This window comes from Natrix helvetica, assembly GCF_964273705.1.
Source record: "Natrix helvetica genome assembly, chromosome: 1".
Classification (NCBI taxonomy): Eukaryota; Metazoa; Chordata; class Lepidosauria; order Squamata; family Natricidae; genus Natrix; species Natrix helvetica.
In genome coordinates, this window is record NC_138548.1 from 55,412,433 (window position 1) to 55,433,496 (window position 21,064).

Below are 21,064 nucleotides of genomic sequence, written 5' to 3' on the forward strand. Positions count from 1 at the left end.
ACCTTTCCTTCTAAAGCAGAGTGTTTACTGGATATATCCAACAACTATTACAAATCACAGAACTGTTCATGTCTTAAAATGTCAGCTGGCGACGGAGAATCCCAAATTATATTATTTCTGATTATAATGACATTTCCATATGACTATGATTGCTTGTATGTTATGCATGTTTATTGCCTCAAGTTTAGGTCACTTTAATTTCAAGTCTTCCATGACCTCACCTAGACATTGTGACCTAGGATATATGATATCTCTATAGCCACATAGCTGAGGCTTGGGTCAAGTCTTCTTTGCTGAGCTGGATCAAAATGGATCAGAATGCAGGTCAGAGATCTTGTTTCAGAAAGTGGTGCTGTTGGTAATTTAAGGGGCAGGGATGGGAAACCACATTAGATTGTGTATATTAGTTTTTTTTTTATAACATTCATGAAAAACTCCTGTTTTGAAGTTGTTGCACGACTTGGCTAGGATATTCTTTCAATAAGCAGGGCAAAATTACTAGCAGCATTAGGTTCAGACAACCTATTAACATCAAAATATGGGTCTGATGTAAGCTGAATGACTGGCGACAACTGATTGATACGCAGATATTCATACTCTATTTTCTTTAGATATTTTCTACCCACAATAATTTCCCTGAACTGCCCCCCACCCCCATTTGGTTTTTTTTAACAAGTAAAAGATTGAGGAAATTTTATTTGTAATTTTTATTTATTTATTTACACGAGGCTTACAATATTTCATAACCCTAGACCCGAGGCTACTGTATTTAGGTAACAGCAAACAAATTGTTATACTAGCCAGAGGTTGGATGAGCCAGTTTGGTGCAGTGGTTAAGGCTCCAGGCTATAAAGCAGACCATGAGTTCTAGTCCTGAAGCACAAAGCCAGTTAAGTGACCTTAGTCACTCTCTGCAGTCCTAGGAAGGAGGCAATATAACAAATCACTTCTGAAAATCTTTCCCAGAAAATTGCAGAGCTTTGCAGGCAGTGGCAGTAGTAAAAAAAATATTGAAAAATACTAGAGGTAGTATACATAATAGCCCATTTTCCATGCTATACACAAAAGAGAATTAAGCTGTATGCTGCTTTTATCATCCCCTTACAATCACTGTTATTTAAAAATGGGTTATGTGAACCCTAAGCCTGGTCATCTCAAGATGAGTTGTTTGCCACATTATGTACTCCTGGTAGTTATTTTGAGTAACAGTAGAATATGAGCTGCCTATGATTCAAACAGGCTGAGGATATTCTGGCATTTACTAATAAAGGCCATACTGGATATAACCAGCAGGTAAGAGTTTCCAGTTTTTCATCTAATTTGACCTTTGATTTAAATTAAAAGCATGTAAATTGACTCCACTAGAGCCAGTGATAGGGAGGAGCAATTACAGTATGCAGACAATTCAAGGAGTAATTCTGGAAGAAGCAATCACAGGGGTAAATTTAGGGAAGCCATTCCCTGTAGGTCAAGTGTATACGTGTTTATGAATGTTCCTATGTAAAAATAAGACCAAAGGAAAACTGGACCAACACATTAGGTTTTAAAAGCTTAAGACTAGATAGTTCAAGGGATATATATATATATACATACATACATACATACATACATACATACATACATACATATATAGGCAGGCAGGCAGGCAGGCAGGTATAGATAGATGATTAGATAGATAGATAGATAGATAGATAGATAGATAGATAGATAGATAGATGGATAGATGATATATTCTTTATTTTAAAACAATGAAATTCGGTGTTCAGGAGTCCAATGCAGTTTAGCGTTTGAGAAATCATCTTGGGTATTGACAAACTATCAATGTATTGAGATGATGAAATAATGTAACAAATTAACAGTGTGCCAGCTGCCGATATAAACACCTTTTTTTTAAAAAAAGTATAAACTGCAAGTTGAATCGATTCCTTGATTCTGTCGCCCTATAAGAGTGAAGCAGATGGTTTGCTGTTAATCTCTTCCATTAAACCTTGGGAAGTCTACCCATCTTGCCTCCCCCCATCAACTCAAGGAGGGGAGGGGCGGGAGTCGGAGTTAACGTTCCCCCCCCCTCCACCGCCCGCGGGACAGTCCTGCGAGGTAGAGTAAAACCCCGCAGCTCCCTTTAAATTTGCTCTTCTGCCCAAGTGACCCCCCTCCCAACTCCAGGCCGCGGAACTGCTGTACCCAGCAGGCGCCGCATATCTGGGACTCCCGAGTACCGCGTAGGGAAGGGGTGCGGTTTGGGGTTTGGCTTTCCGCGTGCTGCTTCTCGTTTGCAAGTCGTTGTGGCGCCGAAGGGGAAGGAGGCGGCGGGCGGGGGCTGCGCAAACTCCCGCTCCACTGGGGCTCCGCGGGGAAGGGCCTTGGTCCCAGGACCAGCCTCCCAATCGCCTCCGGGAGAGAAAACTCAGAGCCTGCCGTCGACCTCCGAGAGTTTGGGCGAGGCGGAGCCAAGCCTTCCGCGTGGCTGGCTAGCGGCCGGGAAGGGAGGGGAAGGAGGAGCGGGCTGGCGGGATGATCGGGACGGTCCTCTGTTACGTCCTGCTGCCCCTATCGCGGCTCCTGCAGGCTTTCCAAGGTAACCGCCTCCCCTCTTCGGACTCGTGTATTGTCCGTCCCCACGTCCCGTCCCCCCTTCGCCTCTTCTCCCAGCTCGGGACCGTCCGCTCCCCTCTCAGGGCGGGATGACGGGACAGAGCGTCCAATCAGGCAAGGGCAGGGCTGCTTGGTAGCCGCTGCCGCCCCGGCGAGGCCTCTCGCTCGCCTGCCAGGCTCCTCCGGCCTAAGCCGAGCGGCTGGCCCAACGGCGGCAGGGCGCCCGCCGAGGGTACCCCGCTTGCGCCGCTGGTCTCCGCCCAGCGCTGGGAGCCGGGCTTTCATTGGGCCTTCCCGCCCCGCTCCCCGCCCCGCCTTCCGGCGTGCTGGTGAAGTTTCTCCTCTCGGAGAATCAAAACAGCGGCCGTGACGTTGCTTGTAAAGCGGAGATCCGCCCTGAAACGGGTGCTGGAAATTAATATTGTGGTTTTAAAAGCTGTAAGAAAAGGCTAATAATGGTCGGAGGAAGAAAAGGATGGGCGCGTGTGAGGGGGGAAAAAAGGCAGTTGGGCGTTGAGGGAACGGAAACAAGCTTATTTTGGCTAATGATTAACTTTTCGTGCTTTACTTGCATTATTTTCTTGCAGCCTTGTGAGGTAGATGGGTTTTATTTTCCCTGCTGCGCAATGGGAAGGGAGAGAATATAAGAGCAGTACCATTTTTTCCTACCAAAATCTGTGATTTTGATTATCAGAATGCCTTGGACTGCATGTGTCAAATTTCAATTTTCTGGATAGCCTAAAAAACAATTTTTTGTGCCCGCATTGCCTTCTTGTGAGATGTAGAAAGGAGCCACTTGTTTTAAAGTGACTTACTTTCTAATAATCAGGATGGTTTGAGACTGCACTATATCAAATTTCAGACCCTCAATCCTAGATAGCATGGCTTTTGTGTGTAACTATTCTGTCTCTCTTCTTTTAGTCACATTTGCAAAGTAAAATTTTAATTACTTTGTCCTTTGGGTCTTTATTACTACAGAACGTTGTGGTTATTGACCTGGTCAACTAATTTTTGAAATCAATGGCAATTAATTTGCTTTTATTTGAATCAAGAATGGAAAAAGTTCCTGGCTGATTTCAATTTCAACTAAATGATAAGGTGTTGATGTTGCTAAACCCAAATATTCAAAATCCTATGTGAGACTTACATACTTCAGTGCAAAGTTGTTATAGATCCTGGCTCCTTATTTTGATCCCAAAAGCAACAACATATTCACCAACACATTTCTTTGTGCTTTTCAAACCTCTTGCCCTACTCAGTCTTCATGTTTTGTGTATTCTGTTTTTTAATCTTTCTGGATGAGAAGGATCCTACTATTCTCAAACATAATCTGTCTTTGCTAAAATGCTTCTGGACTCCATATAGAACCCAGATACTTTTTTGGGGGGAAATTAATAATAAACATCTTGTATGAAATAAAGTGATGGGCTTTGCTTGCCTTCCCATAATGGGTATTTAGCCCTTACCACACTAGTCAACCACTTTGTGAATGCGCCAACAATGGACTCTCAAAATCTGAATCTTTCTCACTCTCCCAGAGAGGTTGGAAATCCCTGATGTAGAAAACAGTGATTTGCTCTGTGTCAGCATTTATTGGTGTTTGTAAATTGTTAAAAGCATTATTGCAGTTACTTTTACTACACTTGAGCGAGTTGTTTCTAAAGTGAACAAATTCTCATATTTTTGACAGATGCTTTCTTTACCTGTCGAAAGAACGCGCTTCTGCCAAAGAGCACATCTATAGACGGCCTTTCTGCTCCAATTGGTGGGAAGCCGAACTTGGAGGAGAAGCAAGCCCTGCTGCAGCAGTGGCTGGATAAGGAGGCTGGGGGAGGTTGCACTAATGAGAGGGCTTCAGAACTGGACCAAGTATCAGCCATTTCGGCTGTGGAGTGGCAAGAAGGCCCAAAGCTACTGATGACAAGCTTAAGCAACTTGATTATCTCACCACAGTCTGATGGCCAAGGAGAAGAAGACAAACAGCAGCAGCAGCAGCAAGAACTGCTGCAAGGGGTCCCCGCTGAGGGACCTTCTGAGCTACAGGAATTTGTAGAACCTACTCTGGCAAGCTCACCAACAGAGGGAAAAGAGGATGTGGAAGTCACTGCGTCATGGGCAGCAATACGGACAGAGGGTGAGCCTCTAGATGTGGATGCTTCTGTGTCGTCCACAGAAGTGTGGATTGAAGATCCTGCTGTGTTAGCCTGGAGTCCTGCCCAGGAGAATGATGTGATATCAGCTGAGGCAGTCATGTGGCCTTTTGCAGATGCAGGTCAATTTCAGCCACTCCCCCTAGAGATACCGTATCATGGTGAGTACTAAGGCATTTCATTGGGTGACTTTGACCTTACTGAATAAGAGAGGAATTAATATTACAATGTGACTTGATGCTTTTGTGTAAATATTATGTTCGATATTGTTGAAAAGCCTCTCAGTCTTAGCTTTCTTTGAAATCCTTCAGGATATCTGCTGAATGTTCTAAATTCCTTTGATGGTTACAGATATTACACGCTGTTGTAATAAGGACAAAATATGTAAAATAACTAGTACAAATATACAAATAATGCATAATAATTTAATCTACTGCATTACTTATGTTCAAGAAGAATACCCAATTACAATGTATAGGCAGGAACTTTTCATTTACTTGCCTTCAGACTGGAATGGCAAAAACAACATTTTTGAGGAGTACAGTCACTCTTGTAGAATAAATTTCCAGAATCCATTTCAAAGAGATATCAAGGGGCTACTTTGGTATTTCAGACTATATTGCCCAAATGCTTACTTGTGAATATTTTTAATTTTGGAATAAAAGCTGGTAGACTGTGACACCAATAATGTGGTTTTGAATTATAACATATTTGTTTGCAGAGTGCTGTTGTGTTAGTAAAGGAAAACTCTCTTACCCTCTGGAAAAAACAGAATTACTCAGTTGTACAGCAAAAATTATTTAGGTTAAATACAGAGGTAGCCTTAATGTTATGTCTCGTTTTGCTTTGTAGGTCAAATTAGGTGATGTTACATTAGAACATTATACTGTATTTAACTTAAAAAAGCAGTGTTTTAAATAAAATAATTATAAGAGGTTGGCACTGTTGTCTCTTGAAAAATGAAAGTTTATACCTCTCCCCTCAAGTTTATGGTGGCTCATGGCACATGAGATAGAACATCATGTGTAGCTTTCCAAATTTATCTTACAAATGCAGTATGCAGGCTACTTATGACTGGAACAAACAAAAATATAGCCATAAATACATTCAGTGAAAATCCTAGCTGTAATTTTATTTATTTATGAATGTATTTTATCAATTTTATACCCATTCCCCATCTGACAACAACTCTGGATGGCTAACAGAATTGTAGTCTTTATCATGCATTCAGGTGATATTCCAATTCAAAACAAGTTGGAGGCCCATGAGTTGCTCAGGATGAGAAGTCAAAGGATGCATTTGTATTAAACTAGCCTTTATGACTTAGTAATTTATCTTACAGCACAGGCTCAGATTCTAGTTAAAGTTAATCCTTCCTCAAATTGCTTTTTGCTTTGAAGGACAACAGGGTTTCAACCACAAACAGACGCTTCCAGGAGAGAGCCAAACTATGTCTTGCACTTTTTGCTTTTTTACAGAGATTTTGTGGAGAGACTGGGAAGATATTTCTGCCAGCAACCCAGAGCTGAACCCAGAGAGTGGGTCTCTGTTTGAATTCAGAGTAATGTCTTACAACATTCTGGCCCAGGACCTGATTGAGCAGTGCCCGCATCTTTACATGCATTGCCATCCAGATACCCTAAGCTGGAGCTATCGTCTTGCAAATCTCTTACAGGAGATCCAGCACTGGGATCCTGATGTGAGTATAACTTGGCAACTTTGCTGTATTTGAGTATACAGGTAGTCCTCAGGTTATTAACAACAACTGGAATCAGGATGCTGTCACTAAGTGATGCAGTCATGAAGCATGATGTCACATGATTGCATTACTTGGCAATAACAATCCCAGCAGTGCCAGTTGCTGTTGCAATCCCAAGGTATACAGGTCATTAAGCAGGAGACACAAGAGCCCCAATTAAGGAGTGCATGGGTGCCACAGAAAGATCAGTAGGCCATGGGGCACGCGGTGCAGCTTGCATACAAGTGCAAGAAGGCCAAAGGTGATGGACAGTGTGGCCCAGTGTGAGACAAGATGGTCAAGGGATGGATGGCATGCAACTGTAGGAAGGCTGGGATGGTGCAGCAGACACAAATGGAGTAAGGCCAGGGCATGGAGTATGCAGCAGGGCGCAAGCATAGGAATGCTGATAGGACTTACCAGAGTGACTTGCAACCTTCCTTATAGGCTTCCCCATTGACTTTCCTTGTGGGAAGCTGGCAGAGATGGTCACAAATGGCAATCACATGATCGCAGGACCCTGCAACTATCATAAGTGCAAGCTGTTTGCTAAATGCCCAAATTATGATGTGACCACGGGGACATTACGATGGCTGGAACTTGGAGGATCACCTATTCAGCGCTGCCTCCACTTTGAACGGTCACAGAATGAGGTCGGCATGTGAGGACTACCTGCATTTATTTACATTGGTACTAAGAGGAAGCAGAGGAAATGCAAGACCCATTATGCCTTGCGTTATAATGAAGTTTCAGATTATTCCTCACTCACAGTTGTGTTTCACCTGTCTTTAAGCCTATCTTTTCTGAATAATTAGGAGTCACCTTTTGATGGGGAGATAACTATTTAGCCTTTGAACTAATACCATGCTGTCAGCCTTACCAGGTAGATGGAAAACACAACTAGATAAGCTAATTCTACTATATTGTAAAGCTACAATAACAGAATCTAAAAGTCTGAAATTTCTCCCACTGTCATCTTTACAGCCTGATATCTTAGGGAGCTCCCCTTCTAAGCCTCTTGCTCCATCCACTATGCACCTCTGGACTGGGCTGTGTCTTATCTGACAGTTCCTTAGCCAGCACCTCTTCACCATGCCACCCATTCCCATGCACCCTTACTTATAACAGTGACCATATCTATTGAATCCCATGCTTCTTTATAACACTTTTCTCTTTCTCTGTTTTTCACTTGAATATACAATTGTGTACAATTTCAAAATCTGCTAGGCCGGTGGTCCTCCCTTAACAACCCTTTGTTTAACTACCATTCCAATTTGTGACAGTGCTGAACAAGTTGATACTTACGACTGGCCCTTGGAAGTTCTGGCCATCCCCACTATTGTGTGATTGCCATTTGTGACCTCCTTATTGGCTTCTGACGTACAAAGTCAATGGGGAAGCTAGTAATAAGTTGCAAATGGTGACCCCCATGACATCCTTACTTAAACTCAGTGTGGGATTCGCTCAACAACAGCAACCAGAAGGATTTCCACTACCAAGTGGCTCAGTCAAGTGGCATCTTGCTTTTCAACCTCAACGCTTTCCACCAATTCCAGTCCCAATTCTCATAGTTAACCAAGGACTATCTGTATTTTTCCTTCTATGGCAAATGTAGTTATTGAGGATAATAAAATTGGGAGAAGTGAAATGTACGTAGTGTAAAATAATGTATTTTTTCTGCCTTAGAAAGCTATGACATAACTTATTATAGTTATTTTCTTCTAGATTCTCTGTCTCCAAGAAGTTCAAGAGAATCATTATTGGGAGCAGTTGGAGCCAACACTGATGATGATGGGTAAAACTTCCTTCTGATAGTGAGGTCAAGAATATGCTTCTTGATGCTCCACCCAGGATCAGTAAAAATGCCTCTTACTCAGTATTTAACAGCCATCGTTGTTTTGGAATGATTGGCTTTACTTTGATAGCAGAACGTGGTTTGGGGAAGCTTGGAGTTTCATGGCTGCCTTTGAAGCTCCAATGCATACGAGGCTTTGGATGGGAGGGTGTACTGAGCCTGTTTGGCTTCTCCTTTCCCGTGCATTACTTTTTGAATAGAGTTGAGCCAAGATGAGCAGTGGCTTCTTCCTCTCAAAAATAAAACTAGACCTAAGAGGCATATGTAACAAGAAGCTTTTGTCATTTGGCCAGGCTTTACCTGTATCTACAAGCGGCGGACAGGAAGAAAGACAGATGGTTGTGCAATCTGTTACAAGCAGAATAAGTTCCAACTGATCAGTGCTAGCCCCGTTGAATACTTCCGGCCCGGTTTGGATATCCTCAGCAGGGACAATGTGGGCCTGGTGCTACTACTACAGCCCTTATTAACAGAAAACCTGGGAGACAAGGCAATCAGCCCTTTGTGTGTGGCAAACACTCATGTATTGTACAGTCCCCGTCGGGGAGACATCAAACTGGCGCAGATGGCTCTGCTCTTGGCAGAGATTGACAAAACCGCAAAACTGGCTGATGGCAGTTACTGCCACATCATCCTATGTGGGGATATGAACTCTGTGCCTGACTCCCCACTATATAAGTTCATCCGGAATGGCCAGTTGTACTATCATGGAATGCCAGCCTGGAAGGTAAGCAAAAGAAAGAGACCAGAGAGTCTTGGTTTAGCTCTGAAATGGTTTCCAGAACCTCCTGAGAATCTTGCTTGCTTTTCTCTCCATCACAGCACTTTTTCAGGCTTAGTTTGTTTATTTAAACTGACCGGATTACTATAGAGGCCATCTGTAATTGTCTTGTGGTAGAAAGTGCCATTTTCAATTAATAGCCAGATATTACAATATTGGGATGCTGCTGTGGCAGAAATGGACTTTAAGTCCTGCACAGCCTCCCTCCTACTTTTCTCAGTCCTCTTATGCCTACCCAAACTACTGCTGAGAAGTGTGATAGAAGTATAATTCCTCTGCAGGTTAAAAGAGAAAAAATCTGTTGCTTGAGTGAATTTATGGCTGTGATTTGACACATGTTCCTCATGTTTGAAATGTTGCCTTTTACAAAATATTAAGTAATTAAACTAGAATATATCTAATCTATCATCTATCATCAATCATCTATCTATCTATCTATCTATCTATCTATCTATCTATCTATCATATATCTATCATCTATCTTATCTATCTGTCATCTATATATCATCTATCTATCAATCAATCAATCATCTATCTATCTATCTATCTATCTATCTATCTATCTATCTATCATCTATCTATCATCTATCTTATCTATCTGTCATCTATATATCATCTATCTATCTATCTATCTATCTATCTATCTATCTATCATCTATCTATCTATCTACCTATCTATCTAAATATCTATCTAAATATCTATCTAAATATCTATCTATCTATCTATCTATCTAGATAGATAGATAGATAGATAGATAGATAGATAGATAGATAGATAGATTAGATAGATAGATGATAGATAGATAGATATTTAGATAGATATTTAGATATTTAGATAGATAATCTAAATATCTAAATATCTAAATATCTATCTAAATATCTATCTATCTATCTATCTATCTATCTATCTATCTAGATAGATAGATAGATAGATAGATAGATAGATAGATAGATAGATAGATAGATAGATAGATAGATAGATAGATTAGATAGATAGATAGATAGATAGATGATAGATAGATATTTAGATAGATATTTAGATATTTAGATAGATAATCTAAATATCTAAATATCTAAATATCTATCTAAATATCTATCTAAATATCTATCTATCTATCTATCTATCTATCTATCTATCTAAATATCTAAATATTTATCTAAATATCTATCTAAATTTCGATAGATAGATAGATAGATAGATAGATAGATAGATAGATAGATAGATAGAACCCCCAGAATTCCCACTTAGCCTGGGAGTTAAAATCTACATAGTTTTTTGGTTGAAAAACACTGTTTTAGATTATGGGTTCTTGCTTTCTGATTTTCACGTGGTTATTCTAGATTTTTGGAATTTTGGATTATTTTCCTCAAAATATTTGGTGGATATTTGTGTTCTGTTCTTCTTCTCTCTCTCTTTTTTTTTTTTGGCCTGCACAGGTGTCTGGACAGGAGGAATTCTGTCAGAACCCACACCAGCGGAAATTGCTGTTTCCTCTGTGGCCTGGCTGCCTGGGTATAACAGATGACTGCCAGTATATCACTCTTTGTCAAAGCAAGAAGTCAGGTGAATCTCATGGTAGAATTGAAACTGTAGGTCTTGTGCTTTTCAGTATTGTATGTTCCGAAAGGGAGGTCTTCTTTTCAGTGTGAGAAAGACAGCTTTTCAGTCTCTGGGCTTCCTCATTTTGTTTAAGCATTATTTATCTAAGTGCCCCCACACAATGACAGTTGTAAATTCACTGGTTTGTTTCATGAGTTCTTACTGTTTGAAATTGTATCTGGAATGGATGCATGTGGGGGCATTGAAGTTTCACTTTAACAACTATGAGCTGGTAATTAATTACAAATGACAAGTTTGAACACATGTAGCCATTCTAATTTGGGGGGGCGGGTGTGTGTGTGTCGTTTTTATCTGCAGACAGACTTAAATACAGTCGTGACTTCCTGCTTCAGTTCCGTTACTGTGATGTTGCCTGTGAGCGACCTGCAGACTTGATCCTGTTGGAAGGTGTGACAGATGCCGTGCCAGGTATCCCAAGATCCTTCCCTACCTTTACCTCTTTCAACAATAATATACCACACTGCAGAAAATTTTTAATGTTTAACAAGATGCTGCAGAAGGCTTTGTAAATGGGGTTAAAGTAACCTTTCCCAAAGTACTGGTAGAAATATTGGATTTTATACTCCATAATTTCTGGGCATTGCATTATTGCCTCTGCTTGGTGGTGTGAATAATATGAGAATCCATATTGGGAGACACCCCCACCCTCCCAGTAGGGAAACAAGCTCTGCATAGTCTTGTTTGAGTTTCATAGTAATCAGAAGAGCATCCATGAGTTCTGCAGACTGTAGGTTCTTTTCGAATAATTCATTGAGGTAATAAATTGACCCTTCATGTTTTATGATTAAATCTGTGGTTATGCCCTATGAAGCTGAAGCGGGGAAGAAATTACTGTATAAAAAGGAATCAGAATGCAGTTCCCCAATGAGATAACTTTCTGAAAACTGAACACAGCAGGATCAAATTTGATTCGAATGGAGAAGCTGGCAGAATTTTAAAATGTGCTGGATTTGGCCAGAGACTATGGGGAGAAAAAAAAATATCCCATTGAATCCACAGGGGAAAAAGAATTGGGCATTGGTTGGAATGCTGCAACTCTTCCATTCTAAGCATTCTTGATCACATGACTTAGTGTGCCGTCTGCCCAGTGGGTCTCAGTGCCCATAGACACAACATAAGAAGTGGGCAAAAAGAACACACCCAGAGGGTGAATAGGGACCTTGCCCTGATTAGATCTTTACAGACACATACATGCAGGCAACATGTATGCATGCAACTTGATTAATGCCAGGGGGCAAGTGTAAGTTTGCACACATGCACCTTTCAGAGATGCAATGTGCTACTTTACTACACGGAAGAAAATGCAGGCACCTTCTGTGGCCATATCTAATGGTTGGGAAGAATTCCTGAAGCCATCACTGTTTGCTCCCAATGTTTTGTTTCAGTTCTAAATCGTATCTTATTACTTTAAAAATGCTGGCTCTTGGTCTTTAATTTTTGTCTTTTGTTTCATGCATGCACAAATGTTGTTAGAATGCAGTCACAGCAGAGTCAAAGTAGGCAAACTTATTTTTAACTTGATACATGTTGGTGCTTGGATTTATTCAGAAAATTGTAGAGGTTTTTCCAGACTGCTGTGCAAAAAGATAGCAGTTTGCATAGAATATTGAAACTAAGCTCTTGAGTTTTGGCATTTGGTGTACTTTTCTATAGGATGTTGGGGGCAGCTGATTTTGTTATGTTTGTTGGAGTCAAATATTGCAAACTGGCTGGTGTGTTTGATCAAGTGATTTGCTTTTGTTTTGCTGCATTGCAGAGCGTCCTGCCTATTGGCCTAAAGACCTCATTGTAGAGAACAACTCTGATCCAGAACTGGTTTGTTCAAGGTAATCTGTATGCTGGGTGGAGATTTTGAGAGTTCCAACACACCTGGTGCTATCGGATTGGGGAAGGCTGCAATTTAAAAAAATGAAAGACTGCATGGATGAAAGAGTGAAGTTAAGGCAGATGTTTTGTCAACAGTCTGTAGCAATAGCACTTAGACTTATATACTGCTTCACAGTGCTTTGCAGCCCCCTCTAAGCAGTTTACAGAGTCAGCATATTGCCCCCAACAATCTAGGTCCCCATTTTACCCACCTCTGAAGGATGGAAAGCTGAGTCAACCTTGAGCTTGGTGAGATTTGAACTGCCAAATTGCAGTCAGCTGGCAGTCAGCAGTAATAGCCTGCAGTACTGCACTCTAACCACTGCGCCACCATGGCTCATATATAATTATATAACTAGAGAAAGGCTAAGAAAGTGAAGAATCTCTTGATCACATGATTCAGAGCAGAGCCTGTATATTGAAACTACAGGTAGTCCTCGACTTACAACCACAATTGAGCCCAGTATTTATGTTGCTAAGTGGGAAATTTTTTTCAGTGCTGTTGTAACTTTGGTCACTAAACGAAATGTTGTGCGTCGAGAACTACCTGGAACAAGATTTTCTAGAACAAGGTACTGCTTCATGTTGCTTTTGAACGTGATATTATTAAGGTTCCAGATAATTGTTTAGTTTGAGGATTGTTATAAATATTCTCAGATTCCCTTTTGACATTTGTTATTTTTGAACAGTTAGCAACATTTGGCATTATGGCTAAGCCTAACGAAATGTGCCCTTCATCTTCAGAGCATTTTCCATCACAATATAATCCTAGGGCACAAAGTTTATAGAGTTACTTTGGTTGATAATGCCGTATTAGAGCCCTTTCCCAGAATGCTCCACTGGAACAGTCTGCAACTTCGCATTTGTGGATGGAAATGCTGCAATATATATTTGTCCTTTGCACGGTTTCTTAGACTGTAATTAGCCTGAAAGCAACATGAGCATTCAACAACGGTTTTAAAAAGTGACTGGAAATGGGGATGTTGCCCGAATATCACTGGCATTTTCTTCTCACAAAGCTTCAAATAATTGATTTTGTTGGGAGTACAAAAAGAGAGAAAAAAGATGGACCTTTTTTTCATAAGCTGTGTCCCAGATAATCATCTGTTCTTCGCATACAACTTTTATTTGAGTAAATTTTGAAGCATGGTAATAGTGAATGCTAGCTTAGCTGTCTTCGCTTTCTTCCAGCCCTGTTGTTAAATGTCATCTGCCCCCTCTTCTATTTTGGGGGTGGCATTTCTTTCCTGGGTACAGGTATCCAGGCAGTATTCACCATAACCTCAACCTGACCTCAGCTTACAACCATTTCCTGCCCGAGAGAGGTTGCCAAGAGATCACAACCATGCCAATGGGAGTGGGCGCCACTGTGGATTATATCTTTTACTCAGCAATGCCAATCAAGAATGATCAGGAAGAATGTGAGTGGGCATCTTTCTTTCAGCAAACGTGTATTTTTCTGATAATTTTTGTTAATTCAGTGGGCCATTGAATGCATCAGTTTATGTAGGCACGTGTTCTGTAATTTCACCTTTAAAACAATGGTCCAGATTGTGTATCTTTTTTGCTTCTTATGGCTTTTCTGTAATGATTGTCAGACATTTGGGGGAGGTGGTTGTTCAGAATTATATGAACCTCTATTTATGCAATGGACCTTTCTCCTCCTCTCTTGTGTTCTTTTCCCAAATCCATAAGAGTTGAAGAATTTACTGGTGCAAATGCTGTGAGATGAAGTGAGAGAACTTCAAGAGGAAAGGGAAATTGTCCAGCACTGTGTACAGAAATTGATCTTCCCACAGAAGTGGATATTTGTTCCATGTCAAATGCTAATTCCAGCCTTTCCTTAATTTATTCTGGAAAGAAATATTGATGATTATTTCTGAGCAAGGAGTTGCTCATTCTGACATTCATTTGGGGTTTAACTTGACGAGTGAGTTGAAAACTGTGTTTAAATTTAGCACCATGGAAGCCAAGAAATTGACACACATATACAGAAGCATGTCTGGAAACACATTTTTATTGTGTAATTTCTCTCATTTGTTTCCCTGCTCACATTCTTCTGAATGCTGAAAATGAGTTATATGGACTTTTGAGAACTTGCCACTGACACATGATCATGTTACATTTAAAAAAATATATAGAAAAGGATACCAAGGGGCCTGGTGAATGTCTGGACTTAGAAATGTATCTATTGTAAACATTTCTTACATTGCTGCGACTGTTATTTGTATCTCCATCTCAGGGGTGAAATGCTACCGGTTTGGGTCGGTTTCCCCAAACTGGTAGTAAAAAAATGCTACCGGTTCAGGCGAACCGGTAGTTTCAATGATCAGCTGTGCAACAGTCAGCTGTGCCGCATGATTTATATTAGCTAGACATCGGGTGGCACGGCTGATTGTCGCATAGCTGATGTCAGAACTTATTTTAAACTTTTTAAAAAGAATTTTTTACTATCGGTTCGCCCGAATTGGTGGTAAAAAAATGCTTAACAAAGTAAAAAAAAAAATTCCAAAGATCAGCTGGGTGACAAGCAGCTGTGCCACCCGATTTATATTCACTAGAAAGCAGGAAATCCTCAGGAAAGGCTTCTTAGCGCCTGTGGTGCCCATGCGCACACGAAGCAAACCGGTAGCAGACCTCAAAGCATTTCACCCCTGCTCTGTCTGCATTTCATTTATCTTCTGAATGCCTCGTTGCAGCTTTACTTTGTGGGGCCGTGTTTATATTTCCCATTCGGTTTTGTATTTAGATCGCAGGATGTACCAAGATGGAGCCCTAAAGCTGCTTGGCCGTCTCTCCCTTCTCTCTGAAGACATCCTTTGGTCAGCAAATGGCTTGCCAAATCCTTTCTGTTCATCGGATCATCTTTGTCTGCTGGCCAGTTTTGGGCTGGAGATTTCTGACTTCTAATCATGTGCCAGATCTTCAAGACTCTCTTAGAGTTGGCCTGAATGGGAAAATCATGCCACTGAAGTTTGCATCAGCGAGCGAAAAGAAAAAAAAAGGATCTTCCCCACCCTCCCCCCCCTTCCCTATTTTTGAGATGTCTTTGTTCTTTTCTCCCTTTTTACATGAGGAAATAATGATTTGGTTTATGCTAGAATTCTGCAATCCTAGTCTGAGCTTCACTGCCACTTTATGTTCGCCTATAGTCTGGCTACTGTATCATCTTAAAGGGCACCCTGCCACCCAATTGGCAGCCTTCTCTGTTTGGTCTTCCTCTGGTCTGAAAGTATGCTCACTCACTCACACGTTAGCAGGGCATGTTGTGGAGCATCACAAAAAATCTGAATGGAGTCTTCGTATAATGTGGGCTACACACACACACATACACTTGCTTTGTGCTGCAGGCAGCAAGGGATCTCTATACGGTATTTACTATTGCACTCAAACCAGAGTGACAGTGGTAGAGTGATTTTAACTTTTTGAGAGCTGGTGAGCTACTGCTTCCAATGAACCTGTTTCCACAGGTAAATGCTTGTTGATTGGCATGTCCCTCTTGTCTGTTTGGTAATGGAATTAATTCAGCTGGCATCCCCCTGACTACACAGTTATTTTTCCATAAAGATTTTCATGGCAATTTAATTTGTTTGCATGTCAACAAAGCTTCTTGAAAACTCCTCTTTAGATTAAAAATTAATTTTATTTTCTGTTCTGAGAACATTGCATTTTATTATCAGGTTCTTCAAGAAGCTTTTTATACACTGACTCACTACTTTGGGATGCTTTTTGCTGTCTCTGGTGACAACTGGAGTTGCAAATAAGGACTGCCAAAACTAACAGAAAATGACAGATGCTTAAAAAAAAATTGGAAGCCATGTTGTTGGGAACTCGAAGTGGGCCTGACAGTTGCTGCTCATTTTTTTTTAAAATTAACAGATTGTTAAATGAATATGTGATTCAGAGTAATGGTTGGTCTGTAAATAACTCCCATTCTCGATATATAGAAAATTTATTACGGTATGTGCAAGGCTGCGCGCCAAATTGTATTGGAAAAATGCATTGGGAGCTTTCAGTATTTTAAATGTTTTCTTAAATTTGAAAGAAAAATAAATACTTTTTTTCTAATTTCAGAAAAGTTGTAAATTCACTCAGTTGAGTCTAGAGAAAGAGTGAACTGAAGCCCTTTTTGTGTGAGGCTTTGGTAATGCCCTCTGGTGGATGTTGTGGGTTACACTTAGAATACGTTGCTCGACAAAGATGCTAGAAAAGATGAATACTGGACCTCAGGAGCTCACCACAATAATGCCTAATTTTCAGATTCTTTCTCTTACAGGAGCACATAGAAAGAAAATTAGTCTCTGCAAATAAATGTCTGAGTGATTAGAAGAATCTTATCTCTAATTTAAGTTTTTCAGTTGGAAAAAGTATTGTTCATTATAGCAATAGCACTTAGACTTACATACCACTTCACAGTGCTTTACAGCCCTCTCTAAGCAGTTTACAGAGTCAGCCTATTGCCCCCAACAATCAGGGTCCTCATTTTACCCACCTCGGAAGGATGGAAGGCTGAGTCAACCTTGAGCCGGTGAGATTTGAACTGCTGAACTGCAGCTAGCAGTCAGCTGAAGTAGCCTGCAGTACTGCACTCTAACCACTGCGCCACCATGGCTCATATATTATAATTCTTCCTAAGATTCTTAACTGCATTTTGTTAATTTATGTGCTCTTCTGCGGGTTGATTTGAAAATTTTTAGGTTAGAATTCCAGATCTGTAACAATTTGCATGTAGACTCAAGCTACAGGAGGTAATGGTCAATCCTGTTACACAACTAGGTACTTCAAGTACCGTGTTTTTTTCACCCAGCTATAATTGGAGGGTCCCTGTGTTCTGCACACTCTTGAATGAAGGTATATAAATGTTCACCTTAGAGCAGAGATAAATAGCTTATAAGCCACATGCAATTCCAAGATTGCATCAAAACTCTGGTTATTGGAAAAGAGAAGGGACTTTTCTTAGTTTTAGGGGGGAAAAATCAGGTAAACTTACTTTAATAACAAATAACTGTCTGCCAATTTCGGTTGAAAATCCTAACTCCATTCCCTCTGTTCTTTGTGGCATATGCTGTCAGCCCTAGGTGTAGCTTTCTGCAAAATGTTTTTGTACTAATACCTAAGAGTCAAAGAGACTTAACTCTGCAGTCCAGTGGTGGGTTGCCAATTTTTTTACTACTGGTTCGGGTGCACTCCTGTGCATACTCGCATGATGCTTTTGCACATGTGCAGAAGCAGTGCCTCCTGCCACTGCTACTACTGGTTCACCCAATCCGGACCGAACCAGGAGCAAGCCACCTTTGCTGCAGTCTTACACTTACTACTTGGGAATAAGTCCCATTGTACTCCAGATAACTTCTGAGTATCTGAAGCATACAAGACTGTGTTCTTTAGGATCCAAATAAGAGAAATCTGCAGGATTGGAGGCTTTCATCAACACAACAAAAGCAGCAATGCACTGTAACCCTTGCCCCTTTTGTACATGCACATATCCCAGCATACAGATAAAAAAGGAGTTTGTGTCACAATGACAAAAAACAGCTTTTATTTATTTGTCTTGACGCCCCCATCTCCTGCAGACCAGCTTAGGCAAATCACTTTCCTTGTTTGCCAAGAAAATTATGTGGACTGTCTACCTTGTCACTGAAAGCTTGATTTGAAGTAACTGTTTGTCTTTAAAAGGTAAGGACCCGCTTTAAAGTTTAAAGTATCATTTAGAGGCACATTCATATGTATTCATATTACTTTGCCTCTTCTCAAGATAGTTCACTAGTTCCCCCCCCCCCAATATTTCTTATTTCTATGTCCACTAACAAATGCTGTGTTTATTTTATACTGCACTCTCACTGTATGGTAAACAGATGAAGGATTACACAATTGGTTTCATTTGATGGATTATATTATTTGAAAAAAAAAATTTTTTAATCAGTTGGGAGACTTTCAGATAACTTTTTTAGCCTAACAACCAGCAAAATTTCTCACCTATCGAAGTTTTCTGAAAGTAGTCTCTGATCTCTTTTTAAGTAACATTTAGTTCAGGTCATACACTACAGATGAGATCTAACACTATTGTAAAGCAGCACTAATAGAATAAAAAGTGTTTTGATTTGGAAAGAATGGATCACATTCTTGCTGATTTTCTCACAGCTGCTACATCCATGTTAATAGTTTGTACACAAGATATAAAACATTACAATGAGTAGGAACCTGGGTAGGAACCTGTGGTGTCACAGGAACATCATTTTAAATGAGTATGGAAAAGTGAAATCCTATCACTTTTAATTTCATCAATTTAAGATGTAATTACTTTTTAAGACTTTAAAATGAGTGTTAGTCACTTGAAAAAAAGTGGTTGGGGGAAAGATTTTATAAAAACTGAAGAACTAGGAAAACATTGGATGTAATAATGGAAGGGCCATAATCTCAATATATTTCAATTGTAGAAACTAATATAGTAATCTCTTCATGAAGGTTTGTAGTAATCCTGAGTATAAGTGCAATTCTCAGTGCTTAAGTATTGTCATTTTGAGCATGTTAGAAAGGTAATAGGATATATGCCAGCTCTTTACTGGAAATAATTCTCTCTTGGAATATTGCTAGGAGCCTTTCCTTGCTTAAAAACAATTCATTGCAGTTTTGGCAGTACAGAATAATCATTGTAGAATTGATGGTTGCAATATTACGGATGTGTATTGCTCCTGAACAGGCCATTCCTGGAAGTCTGACATCACAATGTACCCAAAGATGCTACTTCTTATTTGGGGAGAAGAAGTCTTACTTAATTAATGACAACATCAATAAACAATTGTTTTATGACTCACAAGATTAAAAATATGCAGAAACAAACTTTAATTCTGAACAAGAATTGGGATAAGGAATACAAAATTGAAGGATAACAAGAACTAAATCTATACAGGTTCAGTATCAGTGGTATAAGAACACAGAACCAGGAAGTGGGGATAGTTCACAAAACATACACACATGATCATCTATAAAGAAACAAAACTGCACTTTGCTGTCATGACAACAGACCTGAAAACAAAACAAACTGTTAAAATGTGATAAATACTGATTGTCTTAAAAGCAATGCCCTCATTTCCCTTGGAACCATCTGACAAAATTAGAGGATCTCTACACTACAAGCAATCAGAATTGTTTTGAGGCAGGTGGTTAGCATATCATGCCAAGAGTGGTTTGTAGATAATAAGACATCTGTTGCTGAGATCATGCTTCATTCAGATTTCCCTAAGGAGCCTAGCTAAGCTCACTTTCTGGCCAATTAACAGGATAGGTCCAGCAGTCTGTGACAAAAGAACTGTGCTGGAAACTCCTTGCACACATTTTTAAGATAAAGTATATTTCTACACAAAGCCCTAACTCTTGATTTGTTGTATGGCCAATCTGTCCTTAACATAAGGCAGGCATGAACTATGTTCTAGGGGCCTCTTCAGTGACTAGTAAGTCACTTAGTATGTGTGTGCCATTACTGATTTCTTAGTAAGATATCAGTAATGGCACACACAATCACAACTACATTTCTTTTCCATTCACCAGCCTCTGAGAACTGCTGGATTGTTCATCAAAAGCGGCTCCTCCATGACAAGAATTATGCACATAGCAACATGTATGCAAAAACTGCTTTCAAAACGGCTTTAAGCTGATGTAGAATTAGTGGGTGATCACATTAGATTTTATCATGTCTATTGATTTGAGTTACAAAAGTAACAGCCAGGCTAATTGGAGGCTGAAGAATAAAGACATGGATGCTTTGTACATTATCCAGTGCATAAACATTGACAATGGATATCACAACACAGAGACATATAACCAACCAGTCACAAGATTTGGAAGTGCAGAACTTCAGCTAAGGCTTTCAGCAAATATTGTTGCTATGTGATCATAAAACAGATCTAATACTGACGAGTATTGTGCAAACTAATTAAAATACTATATGTTGGGTCTAGATAGCAGCAATTATGCATAAATTAAAAATACCAGTGCATACGAGAAGAGAACACTATGGTAACATCATTCTGCTGTAGCATTTCCCATAAACTCTTCTATATTTTTTTAGTTCAGTTCTGCTACAGCAAACATGACCTCTTCCCTTCTGTTCAAGGCTTAAGGGGAAGTTTTCAGTTCTTCTCAAGTCTCAGTCCAGGATTGTGTTTTTTCTCACAACTCTCTACAGTTGCTTTCATCACTTCTATAACTGATGATTCCACACACAGATAGTCCACAACTTATTACCATAATTGGGACCGGCACTTCCACTGCTAATTGCAATGATCATTAAGTGAATTATGCTTGGTTTTATGCCCCCCCCCCCTTATTTTACTGTGGTCATTAAGTGTATCACCCAGTAATTAAGCAAATCTGTCTTCCCACAATGACTATGCTTGTCAGAAACTGGCTGGGAAAGTCACAAATGACAATCGTGTGATACTGCAACCATACGTAAATA

General features: G+C 40.1%; 1 protein-coding gene across 5 annotated transcripts; it reads left to right on the forward strand.

The window, feature by feature from the left end:
* Positions 1 to 293: 293 nt before the first annotated feature.
* ANGEL1 (angel homolog 1) lies at positions 294 to 16,469 on the forward strand. Of its 5 annotated transcripts, none has more exons than XM_081957053.1 (10): positions 294 to 324; positions 4,286 to 4,906; positions 6,224 to 6,444; positions 8,209 to 8,278; positions 8,632 to 9,065; positions 10,557 to 10,683; positions 11,038 to 11,148; positions 12,497 to 12,566; positions 13,864 to 14,027; positions 15,356 to 16,469. In XM_081957053.1, exons 1-10 carry the CDS (start codon positions 309 to 311, stop codon positions 15,514 to 15,516), a joined length of 1,995 nt encoding a protein of 664 aa, XP_081813179.1. In that variant the 5' UTR covers positions 294 to 308; the 3' UTR covers positions 15,517 to 16,469. The 5 variants fall into 5 exon arrangements, with proteins under 5 accessions (XP_081813179.1, XP_081813182.1, XP_081813178.1 ...); XM_081957056.1 differs by lacking the exon at positions 294 to 324 and adding an exon at positions 2,111 to 2,233; XM_081957052.1 differs by lacking the exon at positions 294 to 324 and adding an exon at positions 2,348 to 2,578.
* Positions 16,470 to 21,064: the final 4,595 nt, after the last annotated feature.

Excerpts from the sequence above, each read along its gene's own strand:
- ANGEL1 (XM_081957052.1), top strand. The coding sequence starts at position 2,515 with ATGATCGGGACGGTCCTCTGTTACGTCCTGCTGCCCCTATCGCGGCTC. Across the intron at positions 4,907-6,223 it reads CCTAGAGATACCGTATCATG|AGATTTTGTGGAGAGACTGG; the intron begins GTGAGTACTAAG and ends GCTTTTTTACAG. Across the intron at positions 6,445-8,208 it reads TCCAGCACTGGGATCCTGAT|ATTCTCTGTCTCCAAGAAGT; the intron begins GTGAGTATAACT and ends ATTTTCTTCTAG.